The sequence below is a fragment of the Felis catus genome, chromosome B2, assembly GCF_018350175.1.
Source record: "Felis catus isolate Fca126 chromosome B2, F.catus_Fca126_mat1.0, whole genome shotgun sequence".
NCBI classification, from domain to species: Eukaryota; Metazoa; Chordata; class Mammalia; order Carnivora; family Felidae; genus Felis; species Felis catus.
In genome coordinates this window covers 57024903-57045032 of record NC_058372.1, presented here as the reverse complement: position 1 = coordinate 57045032, position 20130 = coordinate 57024903, and the positions used below count along the sequence as shown (strand labels likewise).

The following is a 20130-nucleotide window of genomic DNA, read 5'->3' as shown; positions in this document are numbered from 1 at the left end:
GTTTCTCTGATTCAGATTTTGCAAGGTTGAAGTCAAGGTGTTGTCCATCTGTATTCTTATCCAGCGATTCTAGGGAGTTCATTCAGATCGTTGGGAGAATCCATTTCCTTGGGGTTGTACGATTGAGGTTTATGTTTCCTTGCTGGCTGTCACCTGGAGTGGCCTTTGCCTTCTGGAAGCCTCTGTGTGGTCCTGTGTCTTGGGACCAAGACAATCAGTCAAATCCTTCTCACGTTTGGAACCTCTCCAAATTCTCCTTCTTCTACATCTCTTTTCTCCTTACAGCTGGAGAAAGTTCTCTGCTTTTAAGAACTCACTTGGATAATCCAAGACAATGTCCCAATTTTAAGGTTTATAGCCTTAATTGCCTGCAGTTTAACATATTCTCTAGGTTTCAGGACTTAGCGTGTGAACATATTTGTGAGGCAGCTCTGCCCACGGTGGCATTTCTCATCTCTGCATTTCTTTGTGCGTTGGCTTTGTGAGTTTCTCCATGAAATGCAGGTGAGCGCTGACAGTCTAGCCTCAGGAACTATTGATGCTAATGCCATAGGGGCCAGGTAAATAATACAAATGAGTAAGGTGGGCTTGTATAAAGAAACAGTGATGCTGGCTGTGAGGAACTAGAGCAGAGGTTGACACACTGTGGCCCACAGGACAAATTCAGCCTGCTGGCCGTGTTTTGTAAGTAAGGTTTATGTATTGTCTATGGCTGCTTTTGTGCTATGGCGGCATAGTTGAGTGGTTGCGAGAGCAGATACCATACGGTCTGCCAAGCTGCAAATATTTACTCTTTGGCCCTTTACAGAAAGCATTTGCCAACCCATGGATTAGAGGATCTGTGCCCCATTTCAGGCCACCTCAGAGCTCCAGCCAGTGGTTGCTATGGAGAAATAATTACCCAGTGGTACCAAATTTAATTTCTTCAAAAGAAGCTTGAACTGAAGATTTTTCTATGCAATTTTCAGATTTTCAAGTGTCAACTATTTTAAATGTTTCCAAACACTGTGAGACAACCAGTGAGAAAACATCTGCTAGCCACATTGGCTCTTCCATGAACAGTTTGTGACCCTTGTTTCATATAGTCTCAGCCATAAAATTGAGATGAAATTTACCATTTCTTAGTCTTACGTCAAAAAAATCTGTGGAAGGAATTTGTGTCATGAGCTCTCTTTGCACCAACCGACTATGACTAGGATTATGGGTATCATTATTAACTCAGTTTGGTTCATTCAGAAGTTCCCTCTTTGGCCCCAGGCTAGATTCATTTTTTTATAGGCCCAGAGCACCAAAAAGTTTATAGCTTGCAACAAACCACCATTACAGAATTTAAAGATATGTATGAAAAATCCATCCCCCAATAAATGCTAGAAATTTTAACATGGTGTTTTCTTCTCTGTGATACCACCCTGACTCTAAAAAAAGTTATTTTTTTTTAAGTTTATTTATTTATTCTGAGAGAGAGAGAGGGCACACACAAGCAGTGGGAGGGGCAGAGAGAGAGAGAGAGAGAGAGGGAGAGAGAGAAATCCCAAGCAGACTGTACTGACAGTGCATATAGCCCGATGCCTGGGGCTCGAACTCATGAGCCTATGAGATCATAACCTGAGCTGAGATCAAGAGGCCAACACTTAACTGCTTAACCGACTGAGTCACCGATGTGCCCCACCACTCTGACTTAAAAAAAAAATATTTTTTTCAAAGAAGGCCCCCCCTCCGGACTTTTTTTTTTATTGTTTTTGTTTTTGTTGCTGCTTTGTACTTGGTTATTCTGCCACCTGGGCTGACATGATACTTCTGGAGAGTGGGGTCACATTTGCTCTAAGAGGGTGTCTGTCAGAGAAGCCATGTGGAGGAAGGAGGGCAGGCCCTGGGAAGGGAGTGTGGCACATCATCCAAGGCATATTCCATAAGCTAAATGTGTTGCACAGTACTCTTAGGTGCACTTTTCCCTTTTTAAATTGACATTTCTGAAAGCTCAAACACCTATTCAATCTGCCTTTTATAAGTGACCACAGCTTGTTCTCTATGGCTGAAATATGTCCTCATCGTCACTGAACACAGACATTTCTCCAAGGCATTTTAGTTGCTATAGAGCTTTGAGGTTTTATTTTAATTTTAATTTTTTTTGTATTGTTGTCTTATCTCCCCCCACCCCCCCCCCCAGCCAAACACTCACAGCAGGAAAACTTCCTCTGTAAAAGCAGATTGATTTAATTTATTAGTCCTCTGAGGGGATAGGAAAGGAGAACATCTCCCAGGAACCATACTGCAAGAAAAACAAATGAGTCCCCGAACTAGCAATTATCTGCCTGCTATTCATCATGTACATCTGGGAAGTCCTGACCAAAAGGTTTAATTGTAACTAACAAGTATGATTTATTTGAAGAAGAGAAATTCAGACAACGATACAGTAAGATTAGTTGATTCCTTGAAAATGAAATTAGGTTGCATAGAATTCTCATATTTGATGGAAGAATTAAACTTTTAAATAAAAAAAAAAGATATCAAATTACCAAAACATGTGATGCCAATTTCTACTTCTTAATTAGATGAGGTCAAATCATGCAGGGTTTGTTAATTAATGAATTTATTCACACACCCCTTTATGAAAGGATTAGAGGAGTGGTCATTGAGCATCTCTGATATGCAGGTACCGGGGATACAGCAGCAAGTCAAGTGTTCTCCTGGAACTGACATGCAAGTGGGGAAAGACAGAAAGTAAACATGTGATTAAACAATATGGTGGGCAGTGATAGGGACTCAAGAAAATGGAAATGAGATGATATATTGTTAGGGGTTGAATTGTGTCTGCCCCAAATTCGTGGGTGGTTGGAATCCTATCCCCTCATACCTCACATTGTAACCGTATTTGGAGATAGGGTTTTAAAAGGAGTAATGAATGTTACTCTTCTTATGAGAAGAGAAGATTAGGACACCCAAAGAGGGAAGATCATGTGAAGACAGCCATTTACGAGCCAACGAGGGACGGCTCTCAGAAGAGACCAACTCTGGTGACACTTTGAACTTAGACTTCTACCCTCTGGAAGTGTAAGAAAATAAATTTGTACATAAGTCGCCTGGTCTGTGGAATTTGTCTTGGCACCCCTAGCAAATGAATACATCTACTTATTGTCCAGCCACAGGTCAACTTGGCGATCTTTGAATGAATCAGGGGTTAGACCTGTCCGCACTGTGATCAGATCTCATAGAATTATTACTCCAGGTGATTATATTTTGTTTATTTTCAGCACTTTTAACCATGGCAAAGTATACCACCTTTGCACTCAATGGCATATGTATTGTCTATCATTCCCCCATTCAATAATATAAAGCTGTATGAGGGCAGGGCTTTTTCTGGCTTCTTCCTAGATATATGTCCAATAAATAATAATAATAAATAAATAAAACATGGTAACTAAACAACATATTTTGAGTGGATACATACTTTTCTTATTTTAAAAGAATGCATATTTATTGTAGAAATGTTAGAAGCTACAGGTAAGACAAAGAACTAATAAGATTGCCTGTGATTATATTACGGATGAACCAATAAAATGACCTTCCTCCTTTGATAGGAGATGAATACTGATTTTTTTATGTTGTTAAAATATTTATAGCTTATATATTAATTGCTTATTATTTTTAGAATACTGCTTGTCTGAAATTTTCCATATTTTATAATTTTTTAATGTTTATTCATTTTTCAGAGAGAGAGAGAGAGAGAGAGAGAGAGAGCAGGGGAGGGGCAGAGGGAGAGGGAGACAGAATCTGAAGCAGGCTCCAGGTGTCAGCACAGAGCCCAATGCAGGCCTCCAACTCACAAACCGTGACATCATGACCTAAGCTGAGGTCAGTCCTTAACTGGCCCCAGAAGTTTTCCATATTTTAAAATGCTTATCAGTTTTATTTTCTGTAAAGAGAATTGTTCAACCTGGGCAGAACACCCAATACTTCAGGATAGGTTGGGAAGACAGCAACTGCTAATTTAGCATGAAACATTGTAATTGCTACAGCTTAATTGTTTGTGTTAAATGGAAGGTAGTTATAAAGCCTCAGGAGTCTCAGAGTAGCCAAATGTATCAGTGACAGGACATTATCTCTAATATATTTGTAGAGGTGGAACCAGTAATTTGTTTTCCTCATGCTTCACATACTTAAAATCTGCTTAATCTGTGTTTTTAAACTGTCAATCTTTATGCCTATTTTTAAAGCCAATTATATATCAAAAAAGGATATTCAGGTATCACGTTAAAATTATAGCTGCTCAACATCAGTGATGTGACAGATTGATGAGTATTCAGATTCAGACATGATCATGGTACCATTACTAGGGTTAGAGTAATTGTGTTCACTTTATGCGTTTCAGAAGCACTTATATGATGCTTAATGTCTGCCAGGGATTGTTAAATAACTTGTTTAATCGTCACAGCAAGCCTATGAAGAGGGTAATATTGCATCAGTGAGAGAGCCCAGGAACAGAGAGGATAAAAAAAGTGTCTAGGGCACAGGCAGGATTCCGAGGGAGGCAGATAGGCTTCAGTGTGTGTGTTGAATCATCACGGTCCGCTACCTCTCCTCAAAGTTTGGACAGTAGCTGACATGTATGATGTGTATTATGTGCCAGATCCTTTAGATCTATGTGCTTTATATATATTCATTCACTTTATGGTAACAAGTCACCAACTGGGAGTTAAGAGGTCTGGTTTCTAGTTTCAATTTCAGCACTGGACTGAGAGCATGATTTGGACTACCTTACTGTACCTCTCTGGGACTCAAGCTAGACAGTTAGTTGAATTAGGTGATTTATCTCCAAACTCTCTTCTAGCTCTGAAGTTTTAGAATTTGCAGTCTACCTTAAATGCCTTGAAAATATATACATACCTACCTTCACACACACACACACATAGACACACACACACACACACATTTGGGGTTAGGTTTCTGGTTTTAAAATTGAATACTCACTCTAGATTTTTCCTCTCTTACACTCTCATCCTTGAAGAACCCTTTTGTTGGCTCACTCACACTGATTTTAAAATTTAAATCTGACAGTGACATGTAGATGTCTTAGATTTAGATGCCATTATAAAATCCTTTTGGCAAACAAAACAAGAAACACAAAATGGAAACCCGCAGAAAATACGCAAAAACCAAACACTTTTCCTTTAATCATACAGGAACTTCTAATGAAGGCATTACTAGTTAGTTCAAGAAGCTCAGTCTTTTCAATGATAGTCATCTGTATGCAGACTTGTGTGATGCCTTATTCACATTAGGTTATCTTTCACCTACCCCCAAGTGCTAAACAGTCTCTAAGGCTGTTTAGAGACCATGTTCTTGGGAATATGGTTAAGGCAGGGAAAGAAAGGTAAGATCCCCAATTCTAAGCCAATAACAGTATATGAGTATATGAGTATATGATGCTTTTGTTAACAATCATGGTGACGAAGCCACTACTGTGTAGCTTCCTTTTGCTTTTCAGTTCATCGTGATCTAACTACTTAGGGCCATTCTCTATTTTACAGATAACACCAGAGATGGCACTCAGCTTCCGACCACACCCCATATCTCCTCTAGAATGAAGCACATTAAGCAAGAGATGGTCAAAAATCACCTACAGTTTGTGCGATTTGAAGCAACAGACCTCCATGGTGTGTCCAGATCTAAGAGTATCCCTGCACACTTTTTCCAAGTGAGTTTTACAGGTGGAGTTAAGATTAAATGTAATTTCACGACCATGAGCAAGCAAATGGTCCTAACTAATCTTTCTTATTTTCTTGTAATCTATACAGTAATTAAAGCTGAAAACCAATAATTTATTTTCTTTCTTGCTTGTCCCTCTCCAAACACATTATTGCTCCCTAAGGAGCTGAACATATACTTTCAAGGCCCAAGCAGCAATTCCTTTACCCAATAGAAATACAAAACTAATTAAGACTGGTAATTTTAGTTTTTCTGCCTTGAATAGTTTCCCTCTATAGAATTATCTTTTCTCTCTTGTTGCAATTATGAAGATTATATTTTGTTTGACATGAGAAAATTGCAACAGAAGACCCAAGAGCAAATATCAAATGAAAAAAAAAAAAAGATTAAATAGTAAGAATTTGCTAGATAAAAAGAACATCCCTTTCAGCTTCTAATTCTGATAAGAAAATACCTTATTGTTGTTGGATGACTTAATGAATATGATTAAATTCTTGAAAATAGTGATATTAAGAAATATTGTAGTTTTGGATATGTTTTGAGACTTTTTGAGATTTTTTTCCAGTTTATGTCATGTATTTTTTTAATGACTGATTTATTGCATCACTGAAACATTTCTTAGAAGGAAGGGATGTTAGTCAGTATTACATATGAAAGTGTAAAAGTTAAGCATCCTTGAAGTTTATTTTTAAGAGATATCTTACTTTCATCACTTTAATATTAAATTGTAATTTTATCATTTGTTTTATTTTGGGAAAAACTGAGCATCCCAAAAACACTTTTTTTTTTTTACAAGAATTCCAACAGGTTCAAATTTGTTTCTTAGAAATTTTCAACATCACTCATCATCAGGGAAATGCAAGTCAAAACCACAATGAGATATAATCTCACACCTGTCAGAATGGCTGGTACCCAAAAGACAAGAAATAACAAGTGTTAAAAAAAAAAAAAGAAATAACAAGTGTTGGCAAGGATGTGGAGAAAAGGGAGCCCTTGTGCACAGTTGACGGGAATGTAAATTGGTGCAACCACTGTGGCAAACCACAGTATAGAGATTCCTTAAAATATTAAAAGTAGAAATGCCATACCATTCAGTAATTCCACTACTGGCTATTTACCCTCCAAAAATGAAAATACAAATTCGGAAAGACATATTACCCCTACGTTTATTGTAGCATTATTTACAATAGCTAAGATACTGAAACAATCTAAGTGTCCATTGATAAATGAATAAAGATGTGGAACACATATACAGTGGAATATTTCTCAGCCACAAAAAGGATGAGATCTTGCCACTTGTGACAACATAGATGGATCTAGAGGGTATTATGCTAAGTGAAATAAGTCAGATAAAGAAAGAAATACCATATGATTCCATCTACATGTGGAATCTCAAAAAAAGAAAACAAAGGAGCAAGCAAACAAACAAGCTGAAACGGATTCATTGAGAACAAACTGATAGTTGCCAGGGAGTATGGGGTAGGGGATGGGTGAAATAGGTGAAGGCAATGACAAAGTACAAAACTTCCAGTTATAAATACGCCATGTGGATGAAAAGTGCAGCAAAGGGAATATAGTCAATAATATTGTGATAACGTTGTATGGTGACAGATGGTGGACTTTGGTGGACTTTGTTGTGATCCAAATTTCAGTTTTTATAGAGATTTAAGCTATTTTGCAAGAATTAGTATTGAATTCCTGGTGATCTATATTGGGGTGTGAAGTTGTTCTAGTGCTTTATATATATACAAGGTAACTTAATTTGTGGTCATGAACATGACATGTTTGTATACATTTATATATTTCCCCCTACTAATAGAGTAGTTTGAATCAGAATGTCCAAAAACGAAAAAAGAAAATGATAGTGTTAACAAAGATTGCTCGGAAAAATACAGATTAAATCGTTTGAAGAATACAGTGTGACTTTTTACTATTCTTTAAATTTGTGAAGGCCTAGTGGAATGAAATGGTAACAAGCCGTTCTTTATTGTTCACAATCAAGTGAGCACAAACAGATTTAAATCGCAGGAACTCTCGGAAGTCTCATGAGTAAAATAATATTACCCCTCATGTTAGATACATACAAAACGACAGATTTTCAAACGAAGAAATTGAAAAGTAGGGAAATAATATTATTTCTTACAGTAAAAATTCAAATGAAAGGATTTTATATTAAAGTACTCTAAAATTCCACAATATGTATGTGTGTATACAGGTCCTTGAGGGAGTTGAAAAATTAAGCAGGCACTGAATAACCAAATAGTGCTTGACTTTCTCTACTTTATTACTGGCAAAAGCAGATTTGGATCAGCTAAGCCAAATGGCATTTGAAAACATGTGTATAGATGGTGGAAAGTGAAGGAGACAGTGGCTTAAGGTCAAAGGCAGAAGAGGGACCAGTAGATCGCCTCTACTAGCTTTGGCCCCTTTTTGGTACCCATGCTCTTTGGAATTGGAGGTAATATAAGAAACAATTTGGCTCAAAGAATGTTAGTATGTTTTATTAACCTCATGATGCACACTGACATTATGGGAACCAGACTTTATATTTAGCTTTCTCTACCATCAGTGTAACCTTCAACACACGAAGCCTTGTTATACTGCTATGACACTATTTCTAGAAATTGTTTTATGTGTCTGCTCAACTTTATAACCTCATCATGTCCCTGTTGTCTGGCACATAGCAAAAGTTAAATAAATGACCAAATCTATTGACCCCAAGAGGTATATAGCTAGAAAGTGTCTTAGCAATCATCTAGTCTAACACTTTTGTTTCACAGACATGGAAGCTGATGGCACATAGTCCAGTGATTTGCCTAACTTCGCATAGGTAATTGGTGAAAGACCTCGGGCTAGAAGTCAGATTTGGTAGCATCCAGTTCATGGCTGACTTGAAGGCTATAACATTTTGGAACTCTAGCTCACAGGCAACGTTTCTGGTACTGTGAGGCTGCGAGGCAGTCATTCTTAGTGGGCTATAAAAATGACTGAAGACAGAAGTGCAGCTTTCAGTAGACCCGGTTCCTCTGGTGTTAGGATGTCTGTCATGTGTGTCCTAGAATAGGATAATTGTCATGTGTGTCCTAGGATTGACCCATACTAGTCTCTCTGGGAAGAACTGAGGATTCTCAGTTAACTGTGTGGATTACAATAGAATAAGCCAAAATAAAATCTTATCTGAAGTATTAGCAACTATGCCATAAAATAAAAAGTGCTTTGAAAAGGGCTAGGTTATAATCATTTCAAATAATTTCATAAGGCTTTACCTTTGTTGTTTGTGATAAAGACATTTTATCATTGTACCTTTTATTTAGGACTGCTACTTTCAGATCCAAGAACATATAAAGCCTTGAAGGCTAAAAAGGTTAACAGTTGCTTATAAAAGTAACTTTGGGGGTTTATTTTTAAAATATATGAAATTTACTTGATACTAAGCTAATGTTACCCAGCAGACATTAGACACATTTTTTTTCCTCATCAGCAGTGTCTCACCCCCACCTCCACCCTTTTGTTTGTTTTCAAGTTTCAAAACCTGATTGCTGTGTCTACTTTCTTTAGGAAAAAGTGATCCATGGCGTTTGCATGCCTCGAGGTTATCTTGAATTGATACCGAATCCTAAGGACGACGAAGTGGATCACATAAGAGCAACATGTTTTAATAGTGACATAGTCCTGATGCCAGAGCTCTCAACCTTTCGAGTGTTGCCATGGGCTGAGAGAACGGCAAGAGTGATATGTGACACATTCACTGTGACCGGTGAACCTCTTCTGACTTCCCCAAGGTACATTGCCAAGAGGCAACTGAGCCAGCTACAAGATTCTGGCTTTTCCTTGCTCTCTGCCTTCATCTATGATTTTTGCATTTTTGCCGTGCCTGAAATTATCAATTCAAAGACCATATCTTTTCCTGCTTCAACGTTGCTAAATAATCATGACCAGCCTTTCATCCAGGAACTCGTTGATGGTTTGTATCACACAGGAGCCAATGTTGAGAGCTTTTCCTCCTCTACCAGGCCTGGTCAGATGGAAATCTGTTTTTTGCCCGAATTTGGCATCAGTGCAGCTGATAATGCATTTACCCTCAGAACAGGTGTCAAAGAAGTGGCAAGGAAATATAACTACATCGCCAGCTTTTTCATTGAGACTGGATTCTGCAATTCAGGAATTTTGTCTCACAGTCTCTGGGATGTCGATGGGAAGGAAAACATGTTCTGCAGCAGTTCTGGGATTGAGGAGCTCACGATCACTGGGAAAAAATGGTTGGCAGGACTCTTGAAGCATTCTGCTGCTCTCAGCTGCTTGATGGCTCCCGCTGTAAGCTGCCGAAAGCGTTATTCTAAGGAGAGTAAAGACCTCAAGGACAGTGTGCCTACAACGTGGGGATACAATGATAACAGCTGTGCTTTTAATATCAAGTGTCACGGTGAGAAAGGCACCCGGATAGAGAACAAACTGGGCTCAGCCACTGCGAATCCTTACCTGGTGTTGGCTGCTACTGTTGCTGCAGGCTTGGATGGACTTCAAAGCAGCGATGGTGTCCTGGTTGGTCCAGATGACAGCACGGACCTCTATCAGTCAAAACCTTCCGAGATTCCTTTGAAACTGGAAGATGCTCTTGTGGCACTGGAGGAAGATCAATGCCTGAGACAGGCTCTCGGGGAAACTTTTATTCGCTATTTTGTTGCCATGAAAAAATATGAGTTGGAAAATGAAGAAACAGATGCAGAGAGAAATAAATTCTTAGAATATTTTATTTAGAATAGCACCCTTAACTCTTTTTTCAGAGATGTGATTTTTACTTAAGTAGTTGATCTCCCAGAAAGAAAAGATTGGATTTTTATAATTAACAACAAAAAGACTACAAATGCTTTCGCTCTTTTTTGTCCCCATGGAGTATTTGACAGATATGAAGTGGGACTGCTGAGAGATTCTGACAGTAGAAACAAACAATAAAGTTGTGGTGCGGCTGTATTATGCAAATTTACCAGGTCTTGTCAGTCAGTCATCATTTCCTCTGTGTATGTTGACCTACATAGAAATATGCAGTTATTTTGGGCAACAGATACATTCACACAATAAAAGAAGTCTTAAGAATTTAAGAATTACAAAACAGAATTTAAATGACTAAAAAACCCAAAGGATTTCAATTAATTTCAATTATACACATAGGTTGTGACTGCCAGAAAGACAAAAATGCTTACTAATACAATCTCACTAATCAAGACCTCTGGAGGACAGGTGCTCTGTCTCCTGCCTTTTCCCCACCCTTCTGCCATTACCCTTCCTGTTGGCCAACCTGCAGGTGATGTGTCGAGGGTGACACTCCTGGGAATGGAGCCCGCACAAGATGGAGTAACAACGTGGAAGCTGTGTTGCGAAGCAAATTTTGCAAGCATCATTGTGATCTTTCTAAATAAGTTAAGTGAGTTTTCAAAAATATGTCATGATGACAAGTTAGCAGAAGTTTTCACCTATATCCCTTCTTTTCACTGTTTTTTTTACTAGTTTCTGAAAGGCCTGGGAAGTTCAGGACTATAATGTCCATGAGAAACAAATCCATAAGAAATAAAATTTGGCTGGGAACAATGAGGTCAAATATTTGAAAGTCATGAAAATTTTTCTTTAAGCAATATCTCATATAGAATCCCATGCATAAAACACAGGTGGAATGGGTATGTGTGGCGGGGTGGGGGGGGGGTGGCTGGGCTCTTCATGCTTCGCTCTGTTCTTTGAAGATGTCTGTAGTGCTTTGTGAAGTGTCAGAGCAACTGCCTATATAAGAGGGCTATGCTTGCAGCTTAAGTTTATCTTTAAATGACTGATTCTACTGCCCACAGAGATTGGTATGTCCCAGAGAATATTAAATGTTCCAGATCTTCATTTGAATGAGATAATTTTGCTAACTATCCCTAAAGTTTAGCTTCATTGGGAGGAAATCCAAAATCCACTGACTAGCAAGTGAAAACCCTATTCTACTGCTTAGGATCAAACAAGAGATTTTATGTTCAATTAAAACTGACAGTGGCCTCAGTTTAGATAGCAAACACAAGAGCAGAGGATTAGACTTGGCTCAGATCCTCCTATTCAAATTCATAGCACCCAGTAGCTTAAACAAAGTCGCCTGTCCATCACTAATTGCTGCCCTCTTTTCTCTGTTGAGCAGGAGAATAACGTTCTTGGTGGATTAAGAGGTAGAGGGCAAGGTGGTGCTGGGTGAGTGGAGAAGGAAAGGAATCAGCCCAGAAACTTCTGAGAATGGAATCCCACACATTACATCATGGGAAGGATGGCAGGGAGGAACCCCATGGCAGCTCGCTAGTTATTTGCCAATATTCATTCTCTCTCTGTTCCCCATAGTAACACCTAAATGTGTCAGTTGAAACGCATGATGGAAAATAAAAATGACATTTCTGAGTTCCACTGTGGCTGAGTGTGGTCATGTGATTAGATTCAGGCCAAAGAGATGTAAATACAAGTGCTGCATGGAAACTCTGGGAAACTTCTTTAAAGGGCACACTCTCTGTTTCCCGCCCTTTCTCTATCCTTCTGCCTGTGCCATTCCTGTTGGTTAACCTGCAGGTCTTGCAGCTAGAGTAATGCCCTCGGGAATGGAACCCACATGAGATGGAGTTACAAGGTGGAAACTGCTCAATGGCCTACATTGAGATTTTTACCTGGGAGAGAAGGAAACTCTCCTCTAAGGTGCCGTGATTTTGGGTCTTTGTTTCTGTGACAAAACTTATCTTCCTACCTGTGTGTGTGTGTGTGTGTGTGCACGAGTGCATGTGCCCGAGTTGTATGTGTATATATACGTGTGTGGGGGACATTTGGGGAATTTGAGAATGAAAGAATAAAGATATAAGAAACAGTGAAAGACTACTTCCTCAATCTTTCCAATTCTTGAGAATCTGAATCAGAAGGATCCACACGTGTAAAAAAAACTGTACTATCTCCCACCCTAACAGAGCTGTATAGACACTTCTGTCATCCATGGGCCTTCATGAAACATGGCTAGTGTTTTGGCTTGTTTTTTCCACAACAGATAGAAGGTGCTATAAAAATTCTGCTAATCAAGTTGTTATATCAGTGTGTTTGTGTATATATATATATATGTATATGTATATATATATATACACAACATATATATATATATATATACAACATATATATATATATGTTATATCAGCATAACCTAAAAAAAAACTACAAAATTCAGGATGGCAATGTGAGGAAATTATGTAACCCGGAATAATACCTTTGATGTTAATTGTACCATAGTGAGTTGACAAAAAATGTTCGGCTGATCTTACAACATAATTTGGTGTGGTAATCTTCACAGAGATTTCCTTTAGGTGTGGGCTGATGTATATTCTTGTTTTTAAAGGTAAAACCAAAGTAACATTGGCCAAGAGTAAAGTTGAGGGTTAAAGAAAAATTGTGATAGATGTAAAAATGGAATGATCTGTTTCTTTTCTATTTCTTTACCTGTTTGCATGCTTTCTATTTTTGAGGGGACTTTCTGCTAATGCTTCTAGCTTTTAGGTCTAGGCAAAAGGGCCAGATACTCACTCAGTAGCATTTATTGGGCACATTTTGTGCGCTAACTCTTCTGCTGGGAGCCGCAGTACCAGAGTAGACCCAGAAAAAAAGATGAGAAGACAGTGAAAGTGTTTTGGATCTGTGTATCTTGAGCAGAACAGAATAATTTTTTTTGATAGACCTAATGCTGAAGAAACTATTTGCAAGGCTGCTTTATGGCTTGAAAAGGATGCTTTATGAATCTCTTTACAGAAATTACTTTCTTATTTTCATTAACTATAATTGTTCTAATCAAAGCTTAGGGGAAAATGTGATTCCTGAATTTAAAGTTGGTTATTAAATGAGTATACATAAGAAATGTAAATTAAAAACTATAATGTTTTAAGACCAGAAACTAAAACATTAGTATCATAGTAAGAAGTTTCTATTTTCAAGGACATTTTATGATCTAAAATTTCATTTTACAGTGTCTGAATCATAACGAAGCTTGAAATGATGATTTGAAGGCAATAAAAGATCCAAAAACTTTAATATGAATAAAAATTGAAAGTGCACACACAGTAAGACCTGAACTTATCAGCAATGTGCAACAGTCTATTGACATAGCTCCAGTTTCTGTTTAACAAAATAGACTTACCAATATGTTTGTGATATAAGTCTTACGGGGCAATACCTTTCATCTTGGGTTTCCCACTACAAGAGTTAGAACTAGTGTCTCTAAACACTACATGTGTGTAGAGTGCCCTACATCTTCTCTGTTAACATGCTCCACATGTTACCTTTAGTTATCAGTTCATATGGCGGATTTCCTATGGATGTGAGTTTCAAGAATGAAGGACACAGATCTTATTCATATTTGTGTTTATATTTCCTATTTCTTGTAGATGTTCTACAAGGAATTCAATAAATGTTTAATCAATCCATCAATCAATCAATCAATCAATGTATATAGTGTAAGCATAATGGAGTTCTATGCTTGTCCAGTATCATACTCTTACACATATTCATATACCCAGAGAGAGTGAAAAGTAGAAATGGGGACAGCTGAGAGAATCCATGATTTGTGCTTTGTTATTAGCCCTAAACGTTCTGCCGTTAGATGTACTTCTTCAGCTTCTCTGTTTCTACGAACTCTTGGGTAAACAATTTGATCAGCTTGATGGGGATCTTAGAAAAAAACAACAAACAAACAAAAAACAAAAAACAGAGAGCAAGGTGGAGTGATCATGCTTTTTGGCCACATTGAACCCTTAAGTTAACTTTCTTATGTTTGTAGAATTCCTCACTTTTTGTCTCCTGTTGTCCAAAGTAGAAGTTAGAATCTCACCTTTCCAGTTTTTCTTGCAGCCTTGGTGCAGGCTCTGCCGATCAGATGCAATAATTCAACCCTTGTGGACTTCACTCTGGGTAAACCTGAGGAGGCAGCAGTGACAAGAGTCCCAAGGGTAGCATCCTGGGTTGGCATTGGTAGTACTAGTTGCTCAGTGGGAGTGGCTTATGGTCTGTGTGGAACAGTCAGTGTAGCTTCCAAACCTGGTTTTCTGACCATCCCTGATTCTGTGAATTACTTAATATCTCTTAATAAATTCACTTCTGCTTAAACAAGCTCGAATTTGCAAAGATCGAAAAACAGTACGTAAGGATACACAAAGAGCACGAAACTTTGATAAGGGGAAAAGAAGATACAAGATAGAGAGTGCCGTTTATCAGAAGAATAGGAACAATTTAATGTTTATATTAGAGTAAACAAAGGCTTATTAAACTCCTTGTTTGGAGCATACATCATGCTCGTGCTTTCTCATTCATTGCCTCGTTTGATGGTTTCTACAATTGCATGAGCATGGTATACTCATTATTTTAAATGTAAGAGAGGTAAGACTCAGTACTTAAGTGCTGACAGAACTGAGAATCAAATCCAGGTATCCACCCTTGGGGCATCATGGTCTCTGTGCTATATGCAAATGTCATTCCCTACACAGTTCCAGCTGAGAACAACACTGAAACTTAAGCTGCACATTATATTTCACTTTTAAGGCTTTTGGGTACCAAAATGCAAGTAGATACTTAAATAAACATATCTTCCTTTTCTGTTAATGTGTCGACATGTTCAATTTAATGTCGTTTCACTGGGTTTTAGCCAATATGTTTGACTACAAATAAACCTCAGCCAAGCAGATACGGAATTGTTCAGGTAACAAATAGCTGATAACTCTGTCCAAGGCCAGAAAATCTCATCACAAAGGAGTTTCATGTCAGAACAGTATCTATTTCAGAACTTTTCTCAGAGAAGAATAGCAACCCAAGCCTTAAAGAGTTTTATAATTTTTTTGAATACAAAAACAGCTGTTTTTGAAGTTACTGACAGTCCTCGGAATGTGAACTGAAATTATTTTGTTCTGTCTTCAGAAATATCCTTTGACAAGTGTTCAGCATTCACTGAGAGCATAAAAGATTTGATACTTCTCTCTGGCTGCTTAAGGAATAAAAGATAAGAAAGCACATTGATTTTTAAAACAGTCAGCTTACCTGAAAGGAGAAGGTGTAAATTCAGGTGAAAAGAGAATCGGCTGGGAATCTGGCACACAACGAGGGAGCTTTAAATTTTTTCCTTTTTAAGATTTTTCTTCTATTGTAATATGATCAGTTAATCAACTTATAAATCCGCGTAAATCTTATCTGGAAAGGAAAGAAATGCATAACTTTAATTAATAGCTGTACAAATAAAGGGCCTCCAATGTATGATTCATTGAAAACGAATGGGTATCTGTTTACTGGACTCATACAAGGGATTTGCTGAATAAATTGTTACATTGTGGGGAAGTTTGCAAATGTAAGCTAGAGGGCAGCAGCGGACCATCAAACACAGAACTTGTGGCTTGGAATGCATCACAAAACCTGATATTAAACATGAAAGTAACCAGATCTTAAATGAATAGAAATTGGAAAAAAAAAAAAAAACGTATTAGAAATACTAACAGCATAAATGCATCTCCAATCACATGACTCGCATTTGAGTATCTTTAGGTTAACAGATATTAAGTAGAGGCTCAATATCAGGGTAGGGGGAAAGGAGAGAGGAAGGTTATAATATTACTGACACTGAAGGGTACATTCAGGAGCCATTAGAAATATGAAACCATGGAAACATTAGCTTCATTATGTGATGCCTGAAATTAATCCAGGTGTTTAAAATTCTGGATGACTCTGCAATGGATTTGGAATAAATAGTTCTGAAAAGGACTAAAGAAGAAATGTTTAATATTTAATAAGCTATAAAAAGAATGATAAAAAACCTGGCTATAATTTGTTACTTATTCGGAGGTCCATTTAAATAAATCAGATTATAAAAGCCTCTCAAACCTCTACAAATTAAAAAAATTCCTCCAAATGATAGTTTTCTTTCTCACATCACTAGAAAACACATAGGCTAAATCACCTTTCACAAGGTAATCAGAAATTAGGATACTTTAGCGTCAGGAGTGAAAAAATATGGTGAGATTTTAGGTGGTTATTGACTTAGATACTAAGCAACATTTCTAATCAACTTATTAAATAATTGTTTTTGAGATAATTTTGCATGTAAATTCTGAAGAGGAAGCTGCAAAACTGGACAATACATGTTTGTCTGTCACAAAGAATTTTTAACTTAATTGAGAGAGTAAGACATATTTATTAATGTCTACGGATTGAGGACAGATACATGTTGGAGAAGACAACAAAACAGCAGAGTGGAGAATGTCACTGATCGAGTAATACTAAAGTCTGTATCTTGTCTGTATGTCCTTGACTTCCGAACTCATTCCCCGCAGGGGCAGGGGTTATCAGGATCCCTGTCTCCAGGACTTGAAGAAGGAAAAGAGGTGTGGCTAGGAAGGAGAGAAGAAACAGAGGCTGGGTCAGGCTGTACCCCTGCCTTCATTCCCCGACAGTGAACGGGCATCTTACTTGACCTTCTCATCTAATGGAAGAGGCGTCTCTCAGGTGTTCTCAGGACCCCAATCTTCTGGCCTTCTCAGCCCTAATGCTACCATTATGCTACTTCTACTTATCTCCTGTGCAGACCATTCCTGATGTTTTTTTCCGCCAGAATTTAAACATGTTGACATGTTTCCAATGTATATAATACATGTACACACATCCCAGGAAGGGGAAAAAAACTGTATCCATCTCAAATACCCTTCATACTCTCTTTTAAATCAAATTTATTGATTATGTTACATATCCTTGCTCTTTCTACCTCCTGTTACTATTTACTCCTGACAGCTCCATAGCAATCTACTCCATACTTCTCTCATCAAGGTTGACAGCCATGTCCTCCCCTCTTGTTAAATCCACTGGCCATGTCTCCTTCTTTATGTTTCAGGACTGCTAGACAGGTAGAATTTGACACAGCTGGACTCTGCTTTTTTGTTGAAATGGTCTCCTCTTGACTTGTAAGACAACACAGGTTCTAGGTTTTCTTCTTTATGGCCACTTCTCAATCTCCTGTGAACTTCTCTCTTCTGTCTGATACTTTTTGTTGGTTATTATTTACGATCCTTGTCATCTCTCTAAAAAGTCCTCTCCTCATTCTAAAAAGTGTCCCCATAACCTCTTATCTATTATTAGTATTACTTTTTATTGATTAAAACTCTTGGTTTGAAGTAATGGAAATCAAATTGAATTTGATTAAACAAAAGGGAAGTCTTAGAGTTTTTCTCTGGTAGAGGTAGAAGGTGTGCCTCATGGGCCATAAGAACCTGCATGTGGGTAGGTCCCAGAAATGGATCTAATCAGGGACCAAGGCACTGTAGTTGAACCAGAGCATCTCTGTTCTTATCTCTGGGTCTCTCTTTATGCTAGCATTATGCTTTCTCTCTTGCCATCGCCTGGATTTCTCTATATCTTTCTGTATACAATGGAAAATGGCTGCTGATACAACGGACCAGATTTATATCTTTTATGTTCAACAAGCCTGAAGCTGGACTTTCTACTTCCAATTCTAAATTGCCTGGTTCAGTTTGGGCAATGTACCCACTCTTCATACAGTTAACCGTGGCCTGCAAGGGCAAGACATAGTGTACAACCGTGGCTGTTTCCTCTATCACAATGTGGGTAGGACAGAGAGGGGGGAACCTGTGTGGGATGACATGAAAACCCAGTGAGTGTTCATGGCAAATTCCATCCCTTCAGTTTCCATCTACAAGTAGGTGACTTCCAAATTAATGGCTCAAAATACACTTCCACTTGCATATCCCCCAGGCATCTCAAATTAAGTGTCCAGTGTTTAACTCATGACCTTTGGCCTAAAAATCTCCATATCTGTCCTCTGCTATTCTTTCAGTCTTGACTGGTGTCCTACTAGGAGAAGTCCCTTCACCAGGTTACTGATAATCTGCTGCCATTCATTGTTTAAGCACTGGAGGTCTGGTGAGACATGTATTCTCTTCTCTTCACATGGTCGGGTCTTCCCCCTTGATCCCTCTCACCTACCCACGTTAGTCTGTCTTCAGCTTTTTCCTGTTTGAAGGGCTCACTGAGTCTCAGTCATATCCTCTACCCACTGAAGGATCTACACAGTCCACCGGGCAGCTTCAGCTATGGCTTTACCTCATCCTGCACACCAGTTTGCCTCAGGTCAACTATTTCCCTCTATGCTTTTGGCATGTGATTTTGGGCAAGTAAGCTAATTTCTTTAAGCCACGTTTGTATCATTGATAAATAAAGATATCCTGCTTATCCACAGCAGCAGGCCTGTTGCAATAACTCTCCCTTTTTAGCTCAAAATGTACTGTGCTAAGCTTCTTTGGATATTCCTTTAAAAATGTGACATTAAATGAGTGATCATTTGACTTAACCATCCAACAGTTACTGAAAACTTTGTTATGAGTTAGATGAACAGAAACCTAAAACTGAGCGGAAAATAAAGAAATGTCTTGACTGAGATCTGCAGAAAGCATCTGAATTGGACCCCACATGCACTCACCTTCAAATCTTCTTGGCTTCTCTTTATAGTATGAAACAGTACCCTAAGGTCACTTGTCGCCCTTGGAGCTCATGGTACAATAGAATGATTCTCTTCAGGGACACTCATTTTTCATACTCATGTACCCAGTCAAAGAAGCCTCATGCTGTATGACGGCCTTGCAGGTTGTTTTGGTATTTTGGTCAGGGCACAGTAATTGTTTTTGCATGTCCTGGTTTCCCAGAGCTGTCTCTCTGTCTCACTGATATGAAGGAAGAGAAAAAAAAAATAGTGAGAAACTGAGGCAGCTTTGAGAATCACAGTGGTTACAAGGATGCCCTAAAACAGTGCTGCTCAGCGCTGCTCAAAGGGAACCTTGCAACAGCAGAAGCATCACCTCTGAGATTTTTAGAAATGCAAGCTCTCAAGCCCAGGAATATGTGTTTTCACAAGTGCTCTAGGCGATTCCTCTGCATGCTTAGGGTTGAGAAGCACTGACCTTCAAGATCAAGACCTGTCCAGTAGTTCACAGAGATTTCCATAAGCCCCGAATCTAAGGGGAAAACACACAAAGACTCCACTGCCTTCAAGAAGCTACTTCCATGCTTCTAGTTTCTCGTGCCCCTGGGGCTAACATTTGCTATTCTAAACTGCCACAGAGCCAAACAGCTGTTCTCACACCTAGGATATCTGCCTAGTACTCAAGAAAGGCTTTTGCGTGCTTCAAAAAAAGTATGTTATCTGCTGTGCTATTAGGGCCAATGTGATGACTATTAATCAAGTTTGCAGCTAAGGCAGTTAAAAGCTTCTTGACATGTGAATGATCTCACTTCAGTTCATCACTTACCCCTTTAAGGAAGGAGAGAGGCTCTATAAAGAATAGTCTTTCATTGAATGACTTCCAACTTATTGGGTTTGGGATATTTTTAAGAATGCGATTT

At 38.4% G+C, this 20130-nt stretch overlaps 1 protein-coding gene across 3 annotated transcripts in view; it reads left to right on the top strand.

Annotated features, from left to right (window-relative positions):
• Positions 1-12126, top strand: part of LGSN (lengsin, lens protein with glutamine synthetase domain) — a 31779-nt gene extending 19653 nt beyond the window's left edge. For all 3 annotated transcript variants that reach the window (XM_045057701.1, XM_045057700.1, XM_023254081.2), the window contains 2 exons: positions 5529-5695; positions 9265-12126. In XM_045057701.1, coding sequence (XP_044913636.1) covers positions 5529-5695; positions 9265-10464 — 1367 coding nt within the window. In that variant the 3' untranslated portion in view covers positions 10465-12126. The remainder of the gene's footprint in view (positions 1-5528; positions 5696-9264) is intronic.
• Positions 12127-20130: the final 8004 nt, after the last annotated feature.